The 25940-nt window shown below is 38.2% G+C and overlaps 1 protein-coding gene across 1 annotated transcript in view; it reads right to left on the reverse strand.

The window, feature by feature from the left end:
• Positions 1-25940, reverse strand: part of map2k5 (mitogen-activated protein kinase kinase 5) — a 99926-nt gene that overhangs the window by 16367 nt on the left and 57619 nt on the right. The window contains exons 18-21 of the mRNA XM_057834566.1: positions 20697-20723; positions 18823-18855; positions 14178-14239; positions 13969-14014 (exon numbers count right to left, since the gene is read on the reverse strand). Of these exons, the coding sequence (XP_057690549.1) occupies positions 13969-14014; positions 14178-14239; positions 18823-18855; positions 20697-20723 (168 nt within the window). The remainder of the gene's footprint in view (positions 1-13968; positions 14015-14177; positions 14240-18822; positions 18856-20696; positions 20724-25940) is intronic.

Raw genomic sequence — 25940 nt, forward strand, 5'->3', positions numbered from 1 at the left:
ATGCCCATCATTCTGGAAAAGGGTAAATCTGGACTCCTACTACCTACTATCATTGCTCCAGAGTCCAATCTTTATGCTCCCTGCAAATTGAAGCCTTTTGAAATAATGGAGGTCGCAGCAATCATACCTTACCATAATCAATTCAAGATCTTGGTGAAAAATAAATGCAACACTGGATGGAAATAAAGCTTGTGATATCGCAGAAGCGTATCGAACATCTGCCACAAGGTATGCTTGCCGTATTCAAAGCTAAAGATGGTCCTGTGAAATATTAGAGTATATGACCTTTTTTTTTTTTTTTTTTTTTTGGGTGGTGACTGTTTGTTTTTTATAGTATGGAGATCAGGAAATACTGACACAGTGCTACAATACTCCAAAAAAAGCTGAGCGTTCTGAGGGAGTGAGAAGCCTCAAATTGTTTTTGTTCTTCTAATGGGAAGCTGGGGTTAACACAGTCTGAGGTTAATTACTAACATCAAATTGTTAGGGTGTGTGCACGAGTGACAGGGTGGAGTTGACACGTGTGTGTCCCTATGTGCTGAATGCCCATATCATCTGCCATGATACTCTTCCCCAACAACTTCAGGTAAAAAGGAGGAAGTCAAATTTTTTTTTTTTTTTAACACAGCTACCCTCCTTTGGTCAAGAAATTAACCCTGCCAGGTCAACAGTGGCTACTGGAGTATGAGATGTGTAAGGTACTCTATAGGTGGTATGCATCTTTGCATAATATACAGTGGGGCAAATAAGTATTTCGTCAACCACCAATTGTGCAAGTTCTCTTACTTGAAAAGATTAGAGAGGCCTGTAATTGTCAACATGGGTAAACCTCAACCATGAGAGACAGACTGTGGAGAAAAAAAAAAAAAAAAAAATCACATTGTTAAATTTTTTAAATAATTTATTTCCAGGCGGCACGGTGGCTGAGTGGTTAGCACGTCTGCCTCACAGTTCTGAGATCAAGGGTTCAATCCCGGGCTTCGGCCTTCCTGTGTGGAGTTTGCATGTTCTCCCCGTGCCTGCGTGGGTTTCCTCCGGGAACTCCGGTTTCCTCCCACATCCCAAAAACATGCATGGTAGGCTGATTGAACACTCTAAATTGTCCATAGGTGTGAGTGTGTGCATGAATGGTTGTGTGTCTCCTTGTGCCCTGCGATTGGCTGGCAACCAATTCAGGGTGTCCCCTGCCTACTGCCCGAAGTTAGCTGGGATAGGCTCCAGCACCTCCGCGACCCTCGTGAGGAATAAGCGGCATGGAAAATGAATGAATGAATGAATGAGTTTATTTCCAAATTAGAGTGGAAAAAAAGTATTTGGTCACCTACAAACAAGCAAGATTTCTGGCTGTCAAAGAGGTCTAACTTCTTCTAACGAGGTCTAATGAGGCTCAACTCGTTACCTGTATTAATGGCACCTGTTTTAACTCATCGGTATAAAAGACACCTGTCCACAACCTCAGTCAGTCATACTCCAAACTCCATTATGGCCAAGACCAAAGAGCTGTCGAAGGACACCAGAGACAAAATTGTAGACCTGCCTGCACCAGGCTGGGAAGACTGAATCTGCAATAGGTAAAATGCTTGGTGTAAAGAAATCAAATGTGGGAGCAATTATTAGAAAATGGAAGACATACAAGACCACTGATAATCTCCCTCGATCTGGGGCTCCATGCAAGATCTCACCCCGTGGCGTCAAAATGATATCAAGAACGGTGAGCAAAAATCCCAGAACCACACGGAGGGACCAGGTGAATGACTTACAGAGAGCTGGGACCACAGTAACAAAGGCTACTATCAGTAACACAATGCGCCGCCAGGGACTCAAATCCTGCACTGCCAGACGTGTCCCCTGCTGAAGCCGGTACACGTCCAGGCCCGTCTGCGGTTCGCTAGAGAGCATTTGGATGATCCAGAAGAGAACTGGGAGAATGTGTTATGGTCAGAAGAAACCAAAATAGAACTTTTTGGTAGAAATACAGGTTCTCTTGTTTGGAAGAAAAATAATACTGAATTGCATCCGAAGAACACCATACCCACGGTGAAGCATGGGGGTGGTGGAAACATCATGCTTTGGGGCTGTTTTTCTGCAAAGGGACCAGGACGACTGATCTGTGTAAAGGAAAGAATGAATAGGGCCATGTATCGAGAGATTTTGAGTGAAAATCTCCTTCCATCAGCAAGGGCATTGAAGATGAGACGTGGCTGGGTCTTTCAGCATGACAATGATCCCAAACACACAGCCAGGGCAACAAAGGAGTGGCTTCGTAAGAAGCATTTCAAGGTCCTGGAGTGGCCTAGCCAGTCTCCAGATCTCAACCCCATTGAAAATCTGTGGAGGGAGTTGAAAGTCCGTGTTGCCCAACGACAGCCCCAAAACATCACTGCTCTTGAGATCTGCATGGACGAATGGGCCAAAATACCAGCAACAGTGTGTGAAAAGCTTGTGAAGAGTTACAGAAAACGTTGGGCCTCCGTTATTGCCAACAAAGGGTACATAACAACGTATTGAGATGAACTTTTGGTATTGACCAAATAGTTATTTTCCACCATGATTTGCAAATAAATTCTTTAAAAATCAAACAATGTGATTTTCTGTTTTTTTTTCCCCCACATTCTGTCTCTCATGGTTGAGGTTTAACCATGTTGACAATTACAGGCCTCACTAATATTTTCAAGTGGGAGAACTTGCACAATTAGTGGCTGATTAAATACTTATTTGCCCCACTGTACGAAGTAACGAGGACCGGCAGCAGCAATACAGGACTGTCTCAGATAATTAGAATATTGTGATAAAGTTCTTATTCTAATTTCCTGAGACAGTCCTGTATATGAAAGCACAATAACATCAGAGTCAGGTAGAGCACCGTTAAAAGGGGATACTGCAATTAAACAACAAATCCAAGGTTAAAATGAGCTATTATGCATTCGAGTGGCACTGTGTGTTTATCAATTGTATTGTTATATTTAAAGGATTTAAGAAAACTCACTTAAGAAACTTTCACTTTAAGCTTTGTATTGTAAAGTTGTGTTTGAGAATATTTCTTTATTTCTTTATTCAAGGATCCCCATTAGTACCAAAGTAGAGACTATTCTTCCTGGGGTCCATTCACAGTAATTTTACAATATATACAACACAATAAAGCAGGTTTACATTTCTACAGTGTGGAGAGAAAAAAAAATAAAACAACTACATATATTTACAATGGCTAAATAAGCATCACTTCGTTACAAATTATAGATTTTTTAGGACTTGTTTTAAAAGAAATGTGATTGCTTGTTGTAAGCATTTCAGGAGGCAGTAAATTCCAGCATGGAACAGCTCGATAAATAAATGTTCTTTTAAGTGCATTTGTTTTTGGCAGTGGCAAAATAAACTTGGCACTCGAAGCACGTCTCGTGTTAAACCCATGTCTGTTACAGGTGGTCTGAAGTTTAGAGAACAGGCTAAAAGGTTTGTGTGAGATCCAGATTTTGTGCAAAGAAAGCACAGTACTAGATGTCAATCTGTCCTTGACTTTCATCCATGACAGTCTTTGATGCACTGCATTATTATTTGTACGAAAAGGACAGTTTTGAGCTAAACTAGCAGCCCGATTCTGAGCTATCTGGATTTTGTCAAGGTCTTTCTTGGCAGCACTGGACCATACAATGGGACAGTAGTCTAGGTGACATAAAACTAAAGATTGTAGTACATGTTTTCTTGTTTCTGTTGGCATAAAGTGGACATTACGCCTTATTAAAGAAATATTCCTACCCATTTTGGTCACATTGTTATTTATATGAGTCGTCCATGACATAGTTTGATCTAAAATGACCCCCAAGAGTTTAATCTCTGACACTTGTTCTCATGATTGGTTAAGCAGAGAAAGCGTTAGCTCTGGGGCTTCTCTCATTGTATATTTAGATCCCAGCACCATACACTTTGTTTTTAGCACATTTAGAATACTTTTGTACACACTCATAAAAAGCATTTAGAAAATAAATATATAATAAGGGCTACACAATGATTGATCTTTGATCTGAATTTTGTCAGCTGGTAAATGAACTGCAATTTCAATTTATGTTTTCAATTAAATTTTGCTATTGCCAGTTTGCCTTGTTGATAATTGCGATGTTTAATTACGACTTTCGTTTTACTACGATGAAAGAGGAAATGTCGATCGGCCCGCCATGATATTTACGTCAGCAGCCTTCACACTGTGAGACGGTAATTAAACGGCTGCTTTCACACATGCCGCGTCCCGGCTAAATCCCGGACATTACTTTTTTCTAGGACATGACCCGGTTAATCTCTGTGTCATTTCCGTGTCAGTTAACCCGGTAAATTGCTTTGAGACATAAAGGCTACCCCTTTAAATCCCGGGATTTAAATTGAGCTGGTAAAGTGTCTATAGACAACCATTCACACTACCCAAATAGCCACTGAGTGGTAGATCGACCCAACGTTGCCACCATCATAAGTCTGTTTGGGATTTGCATAAAAAAAGGTTGCTCGGGACTTTAGAAAGGCAAACTTTTTCTTTGACTCTCAGATTTCATAATCGAGCATTTGACTTAACCTGTACGCTGTATAAGGTCTCAAAACGGTAATGTTAAACGGAAGCTAAAAATGCAACTTTAAGTAACAGTATTATGAATACTGTGAATTTAGGTGTTTTACGCAACAATAGGAAAAGACTGGTTGGTTTTGCATCATAAGAATACCAATAGTTTGAAAGACAAAACAATGTAATAGAGGGATTAACCATAGGGCTTTCCAAAATTCCAAGGTAGCTATCCAGCAGCAAATGACCTGGCAGATCTCAGGGTAGGAGGAATAGAGGGGATCTTGGCCCCATAGTTGGGGTATTTGGGCAGTAAGCTTTCTCTACATCAGGGGTGGGCAAACCGGTCCTGGAGGGCTGCAGTGGGTCCTGGTCTTTGTTCCAACTGATCCAGCACAGAGCTTTTAACCAATGAGGTTTCAATGGAAACAAGAAGCACCTGACTGCAATAAGTGCAATAAGTGGCCCCAGCTCGTTCATTAATTTTTATCGGAGGGAGATTACGACTTAACGATTATGGTAGGGAAAAAAAACAAACCCCACGTATGATTGTCAAGAAGCATATATGTCGTCATACAGTCAAAATTAAAAGTTTGAACCAGGCTTTAGACAGGTATATTTTGATGGTGAAATTGGGCAGTTTAGGATGGAGTGTCACTGCAAACTACTCACATAAGCAACCAGAGGAGCCAGACTCAGTGGCCATTTTAAGACAGGAGGTTGGGACTCAATTAAAAAACAGTAAGTCCACTGAGTCGTAATGAAACACTTCGTACAGCATGTTTCTTTGGTGTGGTCAACAATAGGGTGCTCTTACTGCCCAGTGTGGTTAGTAAAAATACCATTTTGCATTCCAAAGTGTTTTTCATACAGGTGTTTTTTGTAATTACTTGTAGATCTTACTACTGCTTTAGCACAAATAATTTACAGACTAGTTTGTGCCAACATAATTGGTTGCATCTATGTCTCAGGAAGTTTTGCTCTTAAACCATGACATAAAACCAAGGGCCTCTGTATATAACCAAAAGAAAATCCTGGGCGTCAGACAACTACAGAGAAAGTTGACAAGCATATGGTACTTGTACTTCAATGACATCCTAATGGATTGACTGACTATGCCTCAGTGCCATACTGCAGCGGTATGTGTGAATGGGATATTTGTCAACGAAAACCCATGGGTCAAACGTGAAAGCATTTTGGAGAGAAGGTGCTGACAGTGAAGTTTTGGGTGGGCAGAAGAGATCTGACAACAGATAGGGGAACCCATATGAGGTGCAATGATATGCTGACCTTGTGAGGCAACAGAATCAATGAAAAGACATCTTACAATGTGTTCAAACCGATGGTTGTTGCCAGTCACGAAAAAAGAAACATTTAAAGACCTGTAGGTGTGGCTTAGGTTTGCAAAATACAAAAGCAAAGTTTTAAACACAACAGAGTCCACAGTTTGCAATGCTACGGAACCATCTAGTGGGCAAACTATTCTATAAAAGGCTGCAGTGGGTGCGGGTTTTTGTTCCAACCCATCACAAAGACACATTTTCACTAATCTGGTGTCTCAAAAGTGCAATTAGTTGATTGCAGTCAGATGCTTCTTATTTCTACAAAAACAACATTGGTTAAACTGTCTGTATAGGATCAGCTGGGGGGAAAAAAATACAGTACCAACAGCGCCCCTTGAGGATCAGTTTGCCCACCTTGATGTGGGTAAAATATAACCGAAAATTTCTTAAAAAGAAAGGGATTGACCTGCGTCCCAATATTGAGACAAATTTCTCAAAATTGTATTGACGACATTCTTTGGTTAAAAACCCTCCAACTATTTCCACAAAATGATTAATCAATATGTATTAATACATCATTTAGTTATCTTGTTTACAGTCTGACAAAGAAATGAAGAAAGGGTTCTTGCAAGAAAGGGTCCAAAAATATACATCTGAATCGCGCGCAATTAAAATACAATTAAGCACTGTTAAGGCTCCTAGGTTTCTGTGGTTACTATATATTGGTTTGATCAAAGATAATTAAGGAAACAGATTTTTTCTTTCCACAAGTGTTGAGCAAAACCCGTATAATATACCACATTGTATTTCAAGACAGCTTGTATGTGTTAATTTGCTGATGGGCAGACATGGGAAGAATTCCTTTGTGAATAACAGAGGGGCTCATCTGGTGTCTCTGGGGTTGAATATGTCTCTCTGCACGCCTTTGAATAGAGAAACAGAATGGGGGTGGGGGGTAGTCTGCATTGACAAGGGTGCTAAAAGGCTGTGTGAAGGCTACTGGCTTGGGGATGAGGAATAAGAGGGAAGGCGCGATGACATGCCAGCCAAATCACAATCAAATGTAACTGATGAATCCTTGCACTTGTTTTCTGGCCTTCGTAGAATAAAACTACGCACTTAGATAAGATAAAGTAGACCAGTTAAGTATGATATATATCAAATCATTCATACATGGTAATATGACAATAGGAAAACAACTTTAGAAACCAAAGGGGGTGGATGTGGATAATCTGATTAGAAACAAAAGCAAGGATACATACATACAGGATAGGTGATCATGAAATCTGACCAGTTAAGCTTCTGGAGAACGATAAGTGGAAAGTTTACTCAACTGAGCAACATCATTAACTTATGACAACAGTATAGTGTTCACAATAAAAAAGCCCATTAGTAAAACAGAAAAAAAGAACAAAAAAAACTCACTTTCCTCTCAGATGGCGCATTGTATGTTCATTACAAAATCTTAAACTGTAAAATGAAAGTCATCATCAATAAATATTTTGACAGGCCAAAGAAGATAGTGTTGCTAACAAGTAGGGATGAGCGAGTACACATCTATTTGTATCTGTACCAGTTCAACTATCAAAATTATCTGTATACTGTACGCATTTGTAGGGGCGGTGTCTATACCGGAAATGGGTATTGTGCCAGAAATGGATGGGGCATACATCAGCACTTTATTTAGTGCGACATTGAAATGTATTGATCAAAAGTTGCTGTATTTAGGGCCCGAGCACCAAGAGCTGTGCAATAGATGTTTTTGCATTGAGTTGGGTAGCTTGTTATAGTTCAGTAGTGTATATACAATATTTCATAAAGATTTACAGTATACTCTTCAGAATAAACTCACAAATTTAATCACCCAATCCTCTACAGAGATCTATTCTAAGAACATCTATTAAAATTCCAAAATATAAGCAATGACAGTTGAGAAATAAAGAACCTTCTCACAAATTGAACATTATTTTCAATTGTTTTGCTGTCGTGAGTAACAATGTGTAAAGTGTTTATTTTTTTGAGAGCTTTGAGCTGAACTTTTGGTGGGAAAATCTGAGTTTTAAAATGAAAAGTTTGGTTTTGTTTATGTTGTTTTAGAAAAGTATGTTGCATTTAGACACTAGGCAAAGGCAAATGTATTTATATAGCGCATTTCAACACAAGGCAATTCGAAGTGCAACTAGGGAAAATGAAGGAGACATTTGTAAAAGTCCAAATTTATAAATTCTGATCCTAATACAGTCAAAACCCAATACCTTTTATATAACATACTTGCGTATGTTGATTTGCTCATCATACCTACAGTACTATTATTTGACAAGTTTGCCTACCAGTAGAAAGGAGTAGCTAACATAAAAAGGCAAATGGTAGCGCAAGCAAAACAGGTCGATGGTGTTTAGCGCATTAACATACAGATAGAATAGGTAAAAGAGTTTTAATGGACTCAGGAGACTGGTGGAATGTGGAAGAAAGAGGGAATGAGGTGGAGAAGAGAAAAAGAAAGACAATCAGTAAGCTGGCATTACAAAGGCATGCATCCATGACCTTATATCTCAGGACTCATAGTGAGGAGAATGAAATAAAATGCCTCAAGGAGGATCAAAATACAGGTAAAGGAAAAGGATGATGGGGAAAATTGTTTGGGTTTAAAAAAAAAACAAAAAACTGAATTATGTATATTGCTAACTGCATTGTCGAGACAGTCTGAAACGTGATTTACTTAAAAATAAATAAATTAAAAAAATAAAAAATAAAAAAGGTCCTTGATACTGCATCTGAACAATGAACAACAAACCCTTGTGTTTTTATTGATTGGAAAATCTTTATTACTAATTTTTGGAATTCAATTTTTTTTTTGAAAAGCTGACAGACGTTGACCTACACACACAAGTAAAGCCTATCAAAAGAAAGAGTATTTAAGGTGTCAAATTGCAAATTGTTCTCCTCTTTGCATCATCTCTGAAGAGTGGAAACATGGGAGCCTCAAAACAACTGTCAAATTATCAGAAAGCAAAGATTTTTCAACATTGTAGTTTAGGGGAAGGGTACAAAAAGCTGTCCCAGAAATTTACGCTGTCAGTTTCCACTGCTAGGAACATCGTAAGGAAATGGAAGACCACAGGCACAGTTCAAGTTAAGGTCCAGAGTTGCAGGCCAAGTAAAATCTCGGGTAGGCAGTGGTGAAGGATGGCGAGAAGAGGCTAATTGAACCCACAAACCAGCTCCAAAGGCCTACAACGTGATATTGCTACAGACGGGGTTCACTATGCACCGGTCAATTATTCAGCGTTGTTTGCACAAGGAGATGCTGTATGGGAGCGTAATACAGAAGAAGCTTTTTCTGCACACATGCCACAAAGAGAGTTGCTTGAGGTATGCCAAAGCACATTTGGATAAACTAGCCTCATTTTGGAACAAGATTCTGTGGACTGATAAAACAAAAATTTTATAAAATTTAATTTTAATTTGGCATAACCAGGGGCAGTATGCATGGTGTATGAAGAACACAGCATTCCAAGACAAACACTTGCTACCCACAGTAAAATTTGGTGTTGGTTCCATCATGTTTTGGGGCTGTGTGTCCAGCGCAGGCACTGACAATCTTGTTAAAGTTGAAGGTTGCATTGATTCCAGTCAATACCAAAAGTCTTGCAAACAATGTTCCAGAGTTAGTAACAACGTGTAAGTTGCACAGGGGCTGGATATTTCAATAACACAATGACACTAAACACTGCTCCAAATCTACTTAAGCATTCATGCAGAAGAACAAGTGCAAGATTCTAGAATGGCCATCTCAGTCCCCAGACCGGAATATTATTGAAAATCTGTGGTCTGCTTTTAAGTGGACTGTTTATGCTCGGCAGCCACCAAACCTGACTGAGCTCGAGATGTTTTGTATAGAAGAATGGTCAAAAACAACTTCAACCACAATCCAGACCCTCATTTCTACAGTTTTTCACTGAAGAATGGTCAAAAACAACTTCAACCACAATCCAGACCCTCATTTCTACAGTTTTTCACTTATTGTGGTGGGTTCTGGTCCCCATTAACCGTGAAAAACGAGTAATCACTGTATTTAACAGAAATTTTAGTTCCAAACAATCAGTGTTTTACAAACAAAAACCTTAAAAATGATCAGGTGTGCCCAAAGTTTGGCATACCACTCTATAGGCATACAGTAGTATATAAATCTGTGTTCTTTTGATAGAATATACAGTAGCTTGTCTCAATCTGCTTAATGAGCACTGGTATTGCCTTGTTGTTTTTGAATGCTTTACGCGGCACACGGGCGAGAAAGAGTAGACGAGTAATCACTGTGTTGTTCTTCTTTTCCTTTCAGCTTTTCCCTTCAGGGGTCACCACAGCGAATCAGTTGACTTCATCTAATCCTGTCCTCTGCATCTGATGCTCTCACACCAACTACCTTCGTGTCCTCTTTAACTACCGTAATTTCCGGACTACAAGACACTATTTTTTTCCCCTATTTTGAATCCTGCGGCGTTTGCAATGATACAGCCAATTTATCGATTTTTCGAACGGCCGCCAGGGGTGCTCGAGCAGAGAAATGTAAATGAAGATGTTAGTTTGCACTTTTACCGGTAATTTAACATTGTGCTTTGTGCATGAATAAAAGTAGCAGACCCTCATCATAGAAAAAGCTAGACGAAATGCACTTGCAACTTGACATAAGTTTGAATCGTGCATTTAAAGTGACTCCGAGTTGAATGGAAGACTTAGATGACCACTGGCGAGAGATCGTTAACCAAAACTGGCCGCATGAGAAGAGCAACTTTTGCACAAGTCTGCCAGTGGCTCCTGACAGCGTGGAGCAGTGTGAAAAAAAATCCACCATCACTAACGGGTTTTGAAAAGCCGATCTGCTGCGTGACGAAGAAGACGGCACAAGCTCAGGAGTGAATTCGCTTCATTATGAGAGACATTGAAAGCGACAACGAAAGAGACGGAAGGTGCGTGGCGAAGTGTATCTGAGCCTATTGATATCCGACACTGAGGGTGAAGACTTCCATGGTTTCAGTGCACTGGAAGAAGATGAAGATGGCTAACAAACACTTAAATGTTTCTAATAACCAGCTCTGTTAGTGCTGTACTCCATGTTGCTGGCGCTGTTTGGAAAGGAAAGTTAAGGTATGTTGGTAAATGGTGTTATACTTGTATAGCGCCTTTCCACCTTTCAAGGCCCTCAAAGAGCTTTACACCATCTCGCCATCCACCTACTGGTGACGCAGCACCAGGAGCAACGTGGGGTTCAGTATCTTGCTCAAGGACAATTAAACGAGTTCATCAGGGAGAGAATCGAACTCACAACCTCTGGGTTGGGGGACAACTGCTCTATTACTGAGCCACGCCACCCACATTAATATTTATTTATTGTTATTAAAATTTATAAAACTGTATTTCTTTGTAAATATCTCTTGTTACTATGTGGGCACACGCGGCTTATAGACAGGAGAGGCTTATGTATGTACAAAATGGTTTTTCCTTTAAAAATGTACTGGGTGAGGCTTGTAATCAGGGGTGCCCAGTAGTCCAGAAATTACGGTACATCCATAAACCTCCTCTTCGGTCGTCCTCCAGATCTCCTGCCTGGTATGTGCATTCTTTTGCCAATACTCACTATCTCTCCTATGGACATGCCCAAACTGGCCTGTCTTTCTCTCCAAATCCTCTCACATGAGCTGTCCCTCTGAAATGCTCAATCCTGAGACTATCCATCCTGGTCATGCCCAAAGAGAACCTCAGCATCTTCATCTCTGCCACCTCCAGCTCTGCCTCCTGTCTTTTCCACAGTGGCGCAGTCTCCAGATCGAACAACGTCCCTGGTCTCACCAGTTTTATAGACATTTCCTTTCATTTTAGCTGAAACTCTTCTATCACACCTGACACGTTTCTCCACCCGTTCCAGCCTGCCTACACACGCTTCTTCACTTCTTTTCCAGACTCTCCTTTGGTCTGAACTGTTGAGCCTAGATACTTAAACTCCTCCACCTTCTTGGTCTATTATTGTGACACGTTTGAAGTGTCCAAGATCAATGTGTCAATAAATGATCAGCTCAACACCTCGTTCATGTTAGGCAAGCCAGCTGGTTCCACACTTAAGATGTTAAGTGTAGTTGGCAGTGAACCTGATGCAATCACCAACAGCCAGATATTGCACGCAAGCCATACGTTCCCGACCTCTGATGGGCATAAGTAATAACGTTACTTTATCCTAGAGACAAACACATCAGATCTCAAACCATTATCTACCTCACAAGAATTCTGATTTGGATGAATTAAGGTGAATGGTGAAAGAGTGGTAACATTTGTTCAAAGTATGATAAACCGGGTACAATAAATAAAAACCTATGACTAATCTCTGCCTAAAATGTACTGTTAAGAACACGGCATTTGTCATGAGACACACTTCCACTGAGTGTCAGACCGTGATTTCCCTTTAGCCCAGTATGGTGTGAGACTGCAAACTGGCTATCTGTTCGCAGCTCCACATTTACACCCTTCAATGTGCTGTCACCACAATGAAAAAATTCACCCCATAACTCTCTAAGGAACTAACTGTCTATGGTCCTTGGCCTTGAATCAGACCTACAATGATAAGATTTGTGATGTATATGAGCTTTTATTACTTGCATTAAAAGAGAGATTGTTTTTTTACTGATACATTAGATATGCAAAATGTACACATTTGCTCTATCTACAAATACTGACAATTTCATCTCTCTAATTTTTCAACATTTGTGTGTTAACCTTGCTTTTCTGATTTTCCACTAAATAGTCGTCAATAATAAGTAATAAATAAACTATCAACGGCTTGATTAGATCATCCTAAAGATAAATGGTAATATTTTAATGACATGATTTATTCTGTGCTTACAATATTCGGTGCAGACACATTATAACAATGTTTGCTTTTTTTTTGGGAGTAGAAGTCAGCTGTTTAACTAGCTTGCACAGCGGACCAAGAGGGCAAACTCAAGAAATGAAAAAAAAATATTTTTTTTAAAAGTCAGTCTTTTCATAGACTTATGTTGCATGAGGCAGATTGAGACGTTAAAAAAATAGTTAAATATTTCATAAAAAGAGGAAAAACTGAACAGAGAAAACTTTTTCACCCTTTCTTTTGGAAAACTGCATGATAATATCAGGCCCGGTGTTTTTATATGGCTCACTGCTTTCTTCTTCTACAATATTAATAAGGTATGGGAACAGGGTTGTGTGCATGCTGTGGACACGTTTTACAAATAATAATTAGGTGAAATGTTATTTTTCTTACAACAAATGTTCCCCGTTACAAGAGAAGCCAAAGGAACAAATAAGACACCCAAAAGTGACATCTAAATTTAATTCTTAATGTTTTATTTGAGATTCAATTTGCTCATTAGGGTGAGGGACAAACGGAAAAATAGACTTCTCGGGGGTCGTCCAGACATACGATATTTAAAAAATATATTTTCCAGCTTTGTCTTTTTAATTTTTTAAATGCATTTATTTTATTTTATTTTTTTTAGATTTGGTATAAGGAAAAGTAAATTTACTCTGAAATTGCAGGTCTTAGTATTTTCCATGTGAAAATTTAACGGGTGGGATGTAAAATATCATCCAATTCTGGAACAACCTATATAATTACAAATGTAAGCTTTATTTTTTTTCCATGATGCAGAATCCTCAACGATACCCAAGCTTTCAAGCTTGTGATACACATTCTTTTGTATAATAAAAATGATCCAAATAGATTTAATTAACTCTTGAACACTACTTTGGTCAGAATCGTCAAACTGCTAATTTAATGACTTACTGCTGAAGTGCACCTGAAACCAGTCTCAAGGTTTATTGCAGACCTCTGTGACATTTTTCATTATAAGCAAGACGTTCATTTATGTTGTTTCCACATAGCAGTATGAATTTTTAAAGGTCCTTGACTGAGAATGCTGCAACCTCATAAAAAGTACAATTATTGACATAAGCTACAAAGCTCTTTAAAGCGAAAATTGGGGGTGGGTGGTGGTGTGGGGGGGGGGGGGGGGTGTTTCATTGATTTTAACCAGAGGTATAATCATACAAAACTCTTGATTATATTATTTTGAAGGTTACAACTGCTTAATAGAACAAATTGGTTTAACTTACCATTAGGTTATTTGGTGCAGGTCTCTCTTTCGGTTGTCTTCTCATACTGCAAGACAGGCAGGACGTCAGTATCTACTCAGTACAAAAAAGGTACATGAGTACAATGTACAAATGCATCTTTTGAACCATGAAAACGTGTGTGAGATTATTAAAAGGTAGTGAATGCGATTAGGCAACAACAATGACACCCTGTATAAAACATTACTTACCACTGAGTTATGAAGTGAACAAACGTCTCGCTGAACTGTCCTGCTGGAAGAACTGGAGGATCCTTTGAAGAAAAAAGAAGTTTGGTCAATTCCATTTATGGCTGTTTCTTATTTTCCGCAAAATGCCTATAAGTGGGGAAGATGTCAGAACTGAATTGCTGTCCCTCGGCTTGGACATAAAAGGAAAAAAATACATTCACTGTATGACAAGGGAAGGGTGGATTGGATTATGGGGAACTGTTGCTAAGATAGAACTGACTGACTTTGGCGCCGTTGACAGTGAGTCATCCTGGGACCAAAGAGTTTGCGGTTCAATTCCTGGTTGTGACTGCCCACTGTCGACGTGTCCTTGGGCAAGACACTGAACCCTAATTTGCTTCCAATGGGTTGGCAGCACCTTGTATGGCAGCAGTTATGTGTATGAATGTGTGTGTGGATAGGAGGTGAATGTGACTGAATAATGCAATACAATGTAAAGTAAGAGTGTGACAATACCTCGATACAGCGATTATTCGCGTTATTTTGCAACCCGATCGTTTATCGATATGCTCCCACCAGGTATCGATACTTTTCTTTGACATATTGGCCATACAATGGAGTATGGATGCTGTAAACTGCTCAATATTTGTTGAGCAATTCCTTAGCGCTCCACTATGGGCACTAAAGAGTGGCGGTGAAGGTAAAGTACGAACAAGTCGTCTACAGAAGAAGACAGGAAGCTCCAGGTGGGTTGAAAAAAATAAAAAAGCTTCGTGAGAACGGTGGAGGAAAAAGTGAGAAAAATATCGCTACAAATCACACATGTGGACACACCTTAGATTTTACACCAACAAGAAAGGAAGTAAGGTGAACAAGGACTTTGCTGTATGCAAGAATTGTCTAACAAAAATAACATTCACTGGCATCTGGTGACAAAGTGGACACCGGATTTTTTCACTGCTTCGCTTTCATCACTTGAGGTAAGAAAGTTTTGCAATGTAATTGATTTTTTAATTTACATGTATTATTTTGATGACATTTGGTGTTGAAGGATATAAAATAAACCAGGACCATAAATTGGATGAAAATGAATATCGAGCAAGCCTACATGAATTTACTGATTTACCTGATATTATTTGAGAACCACTTTCCATGTAGTTTACTACAGAAACATTAATTACAGCCATTTTGATACAATAAGCTATAAAAATGGTTTGAATAGCTTCCGAGATATATAAGGTGATGTGCATGATAATTAATGTGGCCTACATATTAAAAATAGGTAATTATTGCATTTTTAATTTCTATACATTCAATTCATATTTTTTTAATTCACTCAATACTTCCAAGGTGAGGAAGAATGTGACTGACCGAGTCTGACATCTCAAATGCTAAAGCAGATGGTGGAAGTGCTCAAACCAATGCTTTTGGCAAAAAAGGTCATATACGAAGGAAAGACCCACCAATTTTATCATTGCCCCACTCCAAGCTCAACTGCTGACTGACACCTACAGCACTGTTAATATTTTTTAAAAGATTTAAAACTTTAAAGAAATTAAGGGTGCCATTCATCAATGATGAATATCTCTCCAAGAGATATCAGTGGTTGTGGTGTGTTTCCTCAATATGTGCAGGTACAAAATTTGCAGTAGATTTATATTTTACAGCAATGTTGCTCAGAAAAGACGTCACTGTTTAAAAAATACAAACAGTATTTTTTTTCTATTTTGAAATATCTTTTTTTTCCCCGTTTCAACAGTTGTATCTTAGAATATCATGTATCAAATTTCTGACCAATATATCGATAATCAATGTATCGTGATATCGTGAGCCTTGTATCGTGAATCGTATCGTATCGTGAGGTGCCCTGAGGTTCCCACTCCTAATGTAAAGTGCCTATATAACTACCTATACTGTATAAGCGCTATGTACTATATGCAATGCACTATTATTACTATTAAAATTATTCTGCACACACCTGGAGAATATCAAGTCATTGATATGAAAATCTCAATTCTTCTATTAAGAAAGACTCATTAAATTATCAACATTGGTGATTAAAACATGATAAATATCATCAAAAGGAGCATATGAGACTTATGTTTTGAGGAGTATACAGTGATCTCTCGCTACTTCGCGCTTCAAACTTAGCGCCCTCAGTTCATTGCAGATTTTTCGATTAAAAAAAAAAAAATCTATGTTATTTAAAAATGTATATGCGTGCAAAATATATATGCATGTATACATGTACAAATCATTTTTTTCTCCTATAAACATCTCATTTATCTGTCAACAACAAAATCCAGTGTTTGCATGACATTTGCTATGCATCCATTGGATTCTGCTATATCAGAGGTTCAAATTCAGATTCGGTGAAAAAAAAAAAAAAAAAATGATTTGGGACAAGTATTTATCTAAATATTGGTGCATTTGTGCATGTTGTCTCTATTTTACATGTAATTTTAACATTCTTTTTATATGGGAACAATCTGGAACAAGCAAACCTAGTAGCACAACCACCTAACGAAATCAAATATAAGAAAATACAACAGCGCTATTCTTATCTACAGCAAACAAAAAACATTTTGGCGCTTACTATCCATTGTCTTTCAAGTTGTTTTTAAAAAAACTGAAATCATTTTCACAAGCCCACGACCAAAAATGCCCCTCCCAAAACAAAGACCTTTCATTTTTGGGACATCTATATGGACAACTCATCACGTTGTCGTATCCTGTCTATTCCGACTTAAAGGTTGGATGTCATTAGGGGCATCTAAAGTAGATTCCAGCCACTGTGCTACAGCTGATGGTAGCTTTATGCATTTTTCTTCCTCTACAAATTGCTTTGGTCACGGGTCAAGATTTATGATTTACAACAAACTTTTTACCCATTTTTTACAGCCTCATCGAATAAATCTAAGGCTCAATTGTCTCATGCAAGTAAGCCATTGCTCACTCTGCCCACATTCGTGCAGGGTGTGCCAAGCAAAAACAGCTAGCATTACCATCACAACTACACACTGCACCAAAGAAGGATTCAAGCCTCTGGGAAAAAAAAGCACATGAGAAGCACATTGCAGCTCCCACAGAGCATATTCACGCCGCAGACCTGTATTGCTAGAATTCCACAGAGAGTAGTGATGTCTTCATCTTAAATTACACTGAAATAGTAACAACAAGCAAGACCTCCATTCCAAAGTCAATAAACGCACCATGCAACCAGTCAAGTAGTCCATAATGTGTAAGCAGTCTTTAGCTCTGACTTTTCTTTCATGGTTTCAAAACACTTCCCAAATCCTTTAAATGTATACTTGATGCTCAGTTTCCAAGAGTTAGAAAGCTGGGGTCAGCAGGCTACTGATCAGACAGAGTAATAAAAGAAAAGTCATCATTCTGGGGACTTTCACCTAAAATGTCAATGTATTGTGAACATTTGCACGAACCTATTTAAAGAAATGAGTTCAATCTAATCTCACTGCACTTTACAGTTCCGCCACCATGCAGATGAACACGCACACACACCTATGAACACTGCGCACCCTTACAAACATGGAAGTATCGCCTTTTAACATGAGTGTACAAATAAATGGCAACTTGTAAAATACGTAATTAAATGGGTGCTTTGTTGTGCTGTTTAATATGTATGACATAATTTACTGTATGCTCATATATTTACTGGCACATATATCTATCAAAAAAATAACGTAATTTAGTCGTGTAATTATGTATTCATGTTTCCGGCTGAAACGAAGACTGTTGCAGCTTTGATGTGGCAACAGGCAATGGCACAGAAAAGCAGGCTGATGAAAGTGGTTCATCCGTGTGAATTATTCCTCTGCTTGTCAAGATGATTCCACTATGAGAACAAACACTACAAGGGTAAAAGGGTACGAGTAAATATACATGTCATTGCCATGAAGTAATTATTAGGCAAAATTAGAACAGTAATTACAGGCTTGAAAATAAAGAGGGAGTTCTTTTTCAGTGGAGCTGCTTGCTTTCCCTCAAACAGAAAAGAGGTGCAATAATGAGAACAGACATTGGGCAGATGGTAGGACCAACTACAGAGAAGCTCTCCTTCAAGGTATCAGCTGAAAACATTTTCAATAGATCACTATGATTCAACACACAGAAGAATTTCATTGAGTGCAGTTGAAAGTACAATAATTACATGAACAGAACAGAAATGCTTTCACGGTTTAATGGCTTTAAAAATATATATTGTTAAACTGAATTTCAATGCTTTACGTTTTCATCGTTTATAACAAAATAATTGTATCATGAATTTGTGATGGTGCAAGTTTGATGACCATCTAAGTCATTTTGGGTTAAAATTGTGAAAACCTTGGATTTCACATTTTATAGTTAAGTCATTTTAGCTTTCTGTCTTAAAATATTTTTTAATCTTCCGAGATGCTGCTGACTTTGTCAAACACCATACAGGAGAGTTGTGCACAACACTTAATAAATGAAGGGTCCCCCATACAAATGTGCAAGAATATATTGTATTTTATTGTATCCCCTTAGGCAGTTGCTTTTGGTGAAAGGCTGAGTGAGCGGGGAGCTAAGCTGCCCGAGTGGTTTGCTTCATTAGGAAACAAAATATAAGCTTTCTGGTCCATTAGGACTGACTTTAGATGCAAAAGCACATAAGATGACGACTCACCTCATCAACGATGCATTGCAGTAACTGAAGAGGCTGAAAGAGATGAAAAACACGTTATAGCTGATGTGGAATTTCTTGGCAATATGGAAAACCAGAGTTCTGATTCATTTTCTCAGATAAATCCCATATAGGGACATCAGACAAAGCCAGCCTTAGCTTGTGATGTTTTTATGTATTATTTCAAGCAAGCATCAACTGTAATAACAGCAGCTTAAGCCAGGAGCGTCACTAGACCTAAAACAATACTGGGGCACAGCTGGGCACCGGCGAGGGAGCTTTTTATTTTATTTTTTTAAGCACTTATCATTAAAAGTTAGAAAACGCCCTTTATATAGAATCAAACCAAACTAGAAGTTTCTGTTAAAAAGTGTTTTTTTGTTTTTCAGCCATCGGTAGTCAAAATCAAAGCTCAAACATCCCTTGTTGATAGTCAATTCACCTCTGCTCATGCTCATCAACTTCCATCTCTCCTTCACCTCTTCCTACACTCTGCTGCTCTACTTTGTCTGGACAGAAATGGGGATATATCACTCAAATAATCAGTGTTTATGAACTGGTTTGTTATGACCTAAAAGTGGTTTATGTTGCCTAACTGGTTTACCTAGCTTACCTCTCTCATTCCTCCTTGCTGATTTATCCTTGCTGCGAGCAAATAACTTTCTAATATCCATTTGCAAGAGTAATACTGTTTGAGTCAAATAGAAATAAAAAAAATCAGACATCTTGTTAGAGATTACAGGCAAGGCAATAACAAATAAAATACTTTTAAAACAGCTGGAAATTATGATAAGCACACATACAAAATTAATTAGAGGTGTAATCCCAAAGCTAGGCAATTAATTCATACAGATTGACTATTTGTTTTGGACATATAAACAAATAGCAATATACTGTATAGCATCAGTATTTATACAGTCCAAATACAACATAATGTATCAACACAATATTAGACAAAGCTCTTGAGTGAGAGCCTCTCAATCAAATCGCATTCAATTGTGAATGTATCCATAGACAGCTAAAAGATGGTAGCTAATCTGCTACTTCAATTTACGACCAGAGCAGTTTACCGCAGTTAACAGCCTGATACGTATAGAGTAAAGTTGAACCATTTAAATTCACAATTAATTGGCATAGGCAAACAAAGAAACATCAACACAGAGGAAAAAACAAAACAACAAGGATGGGGAGTTTATCTGGCACTAACCTGTAAAACAGATGGGAAGATGTAATTTGCCTGTATGATTGGCAGTTAGGCACCTGCACTGTAATATTGATGCTGCATTCACGTGTTGTTGGATTAATCGAAAAAATTATTTTCTATTACATGGTGTCTATAAAAAGCACCAAACAGTCACACTCAACTTATGTTGGATCATTGGAGCATTAAAATAGGAAAATTGGAGCATTTTTGATGAAAACACGTTTTTATCTACATTACAACTTTAAAACACATCAGAACGATTTTCCAACTTGGGACTCTCCCGATACACATGAACGCAGCATATCTCCCGAATGTGCTTCGCTGAAGTATCAACTATCACAGCCAAAGTTACGTACATAAATTGCCATATTAAGGAGCCATGTGCAGATTGTCTCCATGGAGTGAAGAGTGTAATATTACCATATTAAATAGGCACATTCTGTAGATTATGCTAGGTAGACTTAAAACTATTTAGTATTATTTATTAGTATTTATTTATTTATTTATTTTTAACTGGTGAAATTTAAACTGGGGCACTGCAGATCAGTACTGGAGTATGTGCCCCAGTGAAATGTCTGGCGATGCCCATAGTTTAAGCATGAGCCAGTATGTTAGAGCAGAAGACTATGGTCACAGTTTTCACATAGAAAAGGAGAAGAACAGTAAAACTTACCATTAAAGACCCTTGGTTTTTCTGAATCTGTAACACAAACCAGAAACGGGCGATATGGCAATATGTAATTAGCATATCATAATCAAGACGATCCACTTGGACACATTATGATCACTAGAACAAAATTATAGCTTTCCTGGTGGCAATTTGTGGGTATGCATAACACCATTTACATAATGAAAACACACAATTGTTAATGGCCTTGCGCTCATTTGGGAGAATGGGGATAAAAGATCCACTAATGTGAATTCTCAGAGTAGCACTTTATTCTTGCCCTGCAGGTTATCCCGAGGTACTGAGATGTACAATAATTGCTACAATCGGCATGACCAGATGTCAAAGTGAGCATGCTCAAAATGCCAATCTTTAACACAGGGGAATTTAAATCCAGGATGCAGGTGTCAGATATGTTTGGATTCGGATTATATCAGGAAAGAAACTGTTCCAAAATATAGCCTTTATTACAAAACCATTATATTGTAAAGACAATTTTATAAGCATTATTCCTCAAAAAGATGCTTACAATTACTTCAGTATTTACAGATGTATCAGAAAACAAACATATATATATATATATATACTGTATACTGTATATACTGTAGTAATACACTATTTGCTACTTTAAATCTAGCATTTTCTTTTCCACCGTCAACATTACATTCACAATAATACTTTACATTTACCGTGCATTTCTACGGATCCAAGGATGTGTAATAATTACTCACCAGGGTAATTAAACTGCAGTCTGTTAAGAGTGCCATGTTAGCAGAGATGCAGCTAGAATTGGCAACAAGCTAAAACCTGTACTGCGAACAGCAGCAAGCAGATTCAAGACCACGTATGACAGGCAGACAAAGCTAATAGGGATGATGCCAATGATGGCAGGGTGGAAAACCTCTCAACATGAAGTAGACTCAGTCCAGAATGTGTTGACAGTGGTGCAAGTTAACAAGAACCAGCTGCAATTGACTAGCTACTCTACCCAGGAATCGGTGGCGAAAGAGTGCAGTTTCCAAAAAGGACAGTTTTGATTCTGCGTAGAGCAATTCGTGATTCCGTGAGTCTTGAAAGTTGGTTTTTATTCGGGCAATGAAAGACCCCCCACGATAATGTCCAGTCATAAAGAAAATGATAGAATAATGATGTAAAAATTCTCTTATGAAATAATTTGCAGTACCAAAACACTGTGGTTATAAAACCATCACTATTGTCTCTGTCACTCTTGTGCAGATTTATTTGCATTATTTATAAAATTCAAAACAATTTATTATGCAATGGATTTGAGGCAAAAGTCATATTGTAGGAAATTATTTTTTTTAAGTGCAAGCTATACATTTGACCTGGTTAGATTTTAAACAGGCCAACAGCATGCTGAAGAAAAAAAAAATATAGTGCAATACATTGCATGAAACCAAACAAATCGACACATCGAAACATTACTGCTGGAAAAAAATCAAATATTCAGTCAGCTCAGTCAGGCAAATAAAGGCACTTTTCTGTGAGTGACAGGTTCCTATTTAAAGGCAACATCTAGCAGCAGGGATGAAAACTACCTCGCCGTGTATTTTGCAGACTGTTTTAATTTCAAGACTTAATGTTTAATTACAGAAAATAGCTTTAAGCAAAAAAAAAAAAAAAGAAGAAAAATACTTTAATTGCATCGACTTAAACCTAAGACAGCAAGTCATTGAGAATAGACACAGCGCAAAAAATAAAAAATAAAATAAAATAAAAAAATAAAAATAAAAAAATAAAAAGAGAAAGAGAAAATACAAACATTAGGGATAGGAATTTATATGATTTTTACGATTCCGATTCCATTATCGATATTGCTTAACGATTAGATTCTTTATCGATTCTCTTATCGATTCTAATTTGGGGAAAAAGAAACGTTTTGATTGGCATCAAGTTCGTTTAATCAGAAGTCACAACCTTACAAATTCACAACGAGGGGATAAAGAGGCGCAAAGCCTTAATGTTAACTGTGGCAATAAGTGGCAAATACACAAGAATGTGTAACATTTTACTGAAACATTTTTCTAATAGAAATAAAAAATATTGGTATATATTGGCATATAGGTCGTTGTTCTGCCTTTGGCAATATGTGGTAAAGACGGGGTCCCCAAACTTTTTCCTGTGAGGGCCACATAACTTCTCCCTTCTCAGATGAGGGGCCGGGGTCAGTTTGTAACAGAAAAAGTGTGATGATTGCAGGAGTGCCTAAATGTAAAAATGTATTGTTTTTCAGAAAGCCACAATCAAATAACCCTTTCTGGATTCTTCACGGAACAAAAGTAAATACAATAAAAATAATAATATAATATAATAATAATAATAAATAATAATAACACTATTAATTAAATAGATAATAACCAAATAACCCTCTCTGAGTTCTTCACAGAAAAAGGCCAGGAAATAAATAACACTATTGAGAGAAAAAAAGGAAAAAAATCAAAATGCTCTCTGGTATTGTTCAGGGGGCCGGACCAAATGTGGAGGCGGGCCGTATCCGGTTTGGGGACCCTGTGTTAAAGTGTCTTATTTACCATTATATTGAAATGCATACCTTTTAGTTTTTATGGCGCTTTCACTCTCAAGTGGGGGCACCCTTGCGCTGCCTCACGCGAAGAAGAACGCGCTCACGTGAAGAAGAGCGCGCTTACACGCAAAGAAGAAGTGCAGCATCCAAGCGAGTGAGCGAGTTAGTGAGAGAGGGAAACACTGTTACGAGCCTACGTTCTTTGTTAATGTTTGTAAAATACCTACAGAGGCAACGCCTGTATGTATCCTGTTTTGCGTTGTTGTTGTGTGTTTCCATTCGCAATCGGACACTTAAATCCAGTTGTGTAGTGGTTTGAACTATGTGCTAATGCTGGCGAACGCATGCTAACCATTTATTACCAGCTAATCATCGCTGATTTACGTTGATGCAAACCTGTTTGTTATTGTGGACGAAATTGATTTGATTTGTTTCATTTATATTTATTTCAATTCATCATTCATTTCTATTTTTAGTTTCATTCTTCAAGTGATGGTTGAATAAAGTCAGCAAATTATACCAACGTCCTCTGCATCGTCATTTGGGAGTTTAGCTAGCTGTATAGCCAGGACTGAGCCTTCGCGTCTCGGTGAGGACAGTGCAGTCGTATTCCCTCCTGATGCAGTTATCTCCACCTTGTAATGACTGCAAGTCGCTTTGTTGATTTAATTTTTCCTCATGAAGTGAAGACAGACTTTCGAGCGTTTGAACCTACGTGTTGTCATTGTTATGTTTACGGTTGCAATGCTCGTGCTAAACCATCGTAACCTTTCATTTTCATCCTCTTTCCTGGTGAAGTGTAGCCAAACTTTGGAGCAAGTGGTTCTTGGCGCCATGCTAGTTTGATGCGTCTGGACAACAAGACACGTCACGACCCAATGCGCATTTTTAGGAATCGTTAAAGGGATCGTTTAGGCTTTTTCATTGTGATGTCGAAGCCTCGAAACACTAGGAACCTGTTCGGAATTGGAATCGGATTTCGATTCCCATCCCTAACAAACATTGAACCGTGACTATGCCCGGTTCGCTGTATTTAAAAAAAAAAAAAAAAAAAAGGTCAACAGTGGCAATGTGCCCACAATGCCTCCTTCTGTTAGACCAGGGGTCGGCAACAAAAATGTTGAAAGAGCCATATTGGGACAAAAAAAAAAAAAAAAACCTCTGGAGCCGAACAAAATTAAAAGTCTTAAATAAGTCTAATAATAATAATAAGGCAAAACATGATATATGTATCTGTATTTGCTTTATTAGCCTATCAGAATGACTAAGTTGGTTAAAAATACATCATGAGCCTTAATGATTTGATATTTATTTTCTCTGCAGTGCATCCAACGCACCATGTCACTATTCTGTTGTATGATGCCACCTCAAGTGTAATTTCATTACAATATTAATGAATTGTCTTGTTGCTTTTATAAAATTAAATAAATGCAAAAAAGAAATCCTATTTTTGATGTCATTTTTATTTTGAGGTTTCGAAAAACAGAAGAATGGAACGTGCATAGCATGCCTCTTATCTGGGCATGTCTTTGATTTTCTTTTTTATCTCTGTTTTGTTTTTGAAGTCTGCAAATAGGTGTTCTGATATGTTGACGAATGTTTCATTCATGTACTCAGCATCTGTGAACAGTTTTCCATACTTTATCATCTTCCGTGTTGCAACAAAACTTGCAGCAGTAGTGGAGTTTGGCGATGCAATCCACTTAAATCTATTCTTCTCTTTTTCAAATCTAGTTCTTCAGAAGTAATGCAATCGCACTTTTTTCTCTTACTCCCAACTGGGTACTCGGCTTTAAATGTAGAATGACTTCCCTTTCAGTCTTTCCACATTACTCTTTTTGTTATTTGACAAATTCTCGCCACAGAGTAAACATTCAGGCAATCCTTTCGCATTGGCAATAAATGAATGAAATGATTCGGTCCAAGAAACATTGAATCCTTTGTTCTTAGTTATTTTTCTCTTTTTCCCTTTCGGATCCATGGCCCATCACACAGCGCCGGTTTGTTAACAATAGCCACCTGCCTGGCATTCCCCTCTGCTGATAGAAACGTGTGTCGCAGGCTATGACGCAAATCTTCCTTGACAGAAATGTTGAAATCTAATATTTATTCTACACATTTTTATAGCGTTGGAAAATGTTAAGAATGTTTGTGTCATTTTTGTCCTCCTACAGAAACCATATCAAAACGAAAAATACATTACCTTCCCCCACCCCAATCTTTTTCCATTTTAAACATTTAAAGAGCCAAAGAGCCACATGCGGCTCTGAAAACACGGGTTGCCGACCTCTGTGTTAGACTATACAATAAGAAAAATCAATCCTTTTACATTCCATTTAAATCAGACATGTCCAAAGTCTGGCCCTGGGGCCAAATGCGGCTCGTGGTCAAATTTCATCCGGCCCCCAGCCTCTGTCATAAAATTCAATCATGTCTGGCCTGCACACAGACCTAATAAATTGGTCAGCAGTACTGCGACCAGCATATGAAGTAGCTTACACACTAAATGCTGCTCCTCATTTACCCACTAAAAGGCAACAGCAACATTACCCTGTGTGACCCTTTACTCCCAATTTTCTAAAATGGCGACAATCCAAAAAAAAAAAAAGAAAGTTGACCGACGGCCGATGCTTCAAGGTGGAAATTGGACTACAGTGATACCTCAGCTCACGAACATAATTGGTTCCCAGAAAGTGTGTGTAAGG

The sequence above is a fragment of the Corythoichthys intestinalis genome, chromosome 1 (genome assembly GCF_030265065.1).
Source record: "Corythoichthys intestinalis isolate RoL2023-P3 chromosome 1, ASM3026506v1, whole genome shotgun sequence".
Classification (NCBI taxonomy): Eukaryota; Metazoa; Chordata; class Actinopteri; order Syngnathiformes; family Syngnathidae; genus Corythoichthys; species Corythoichthys intestinalis.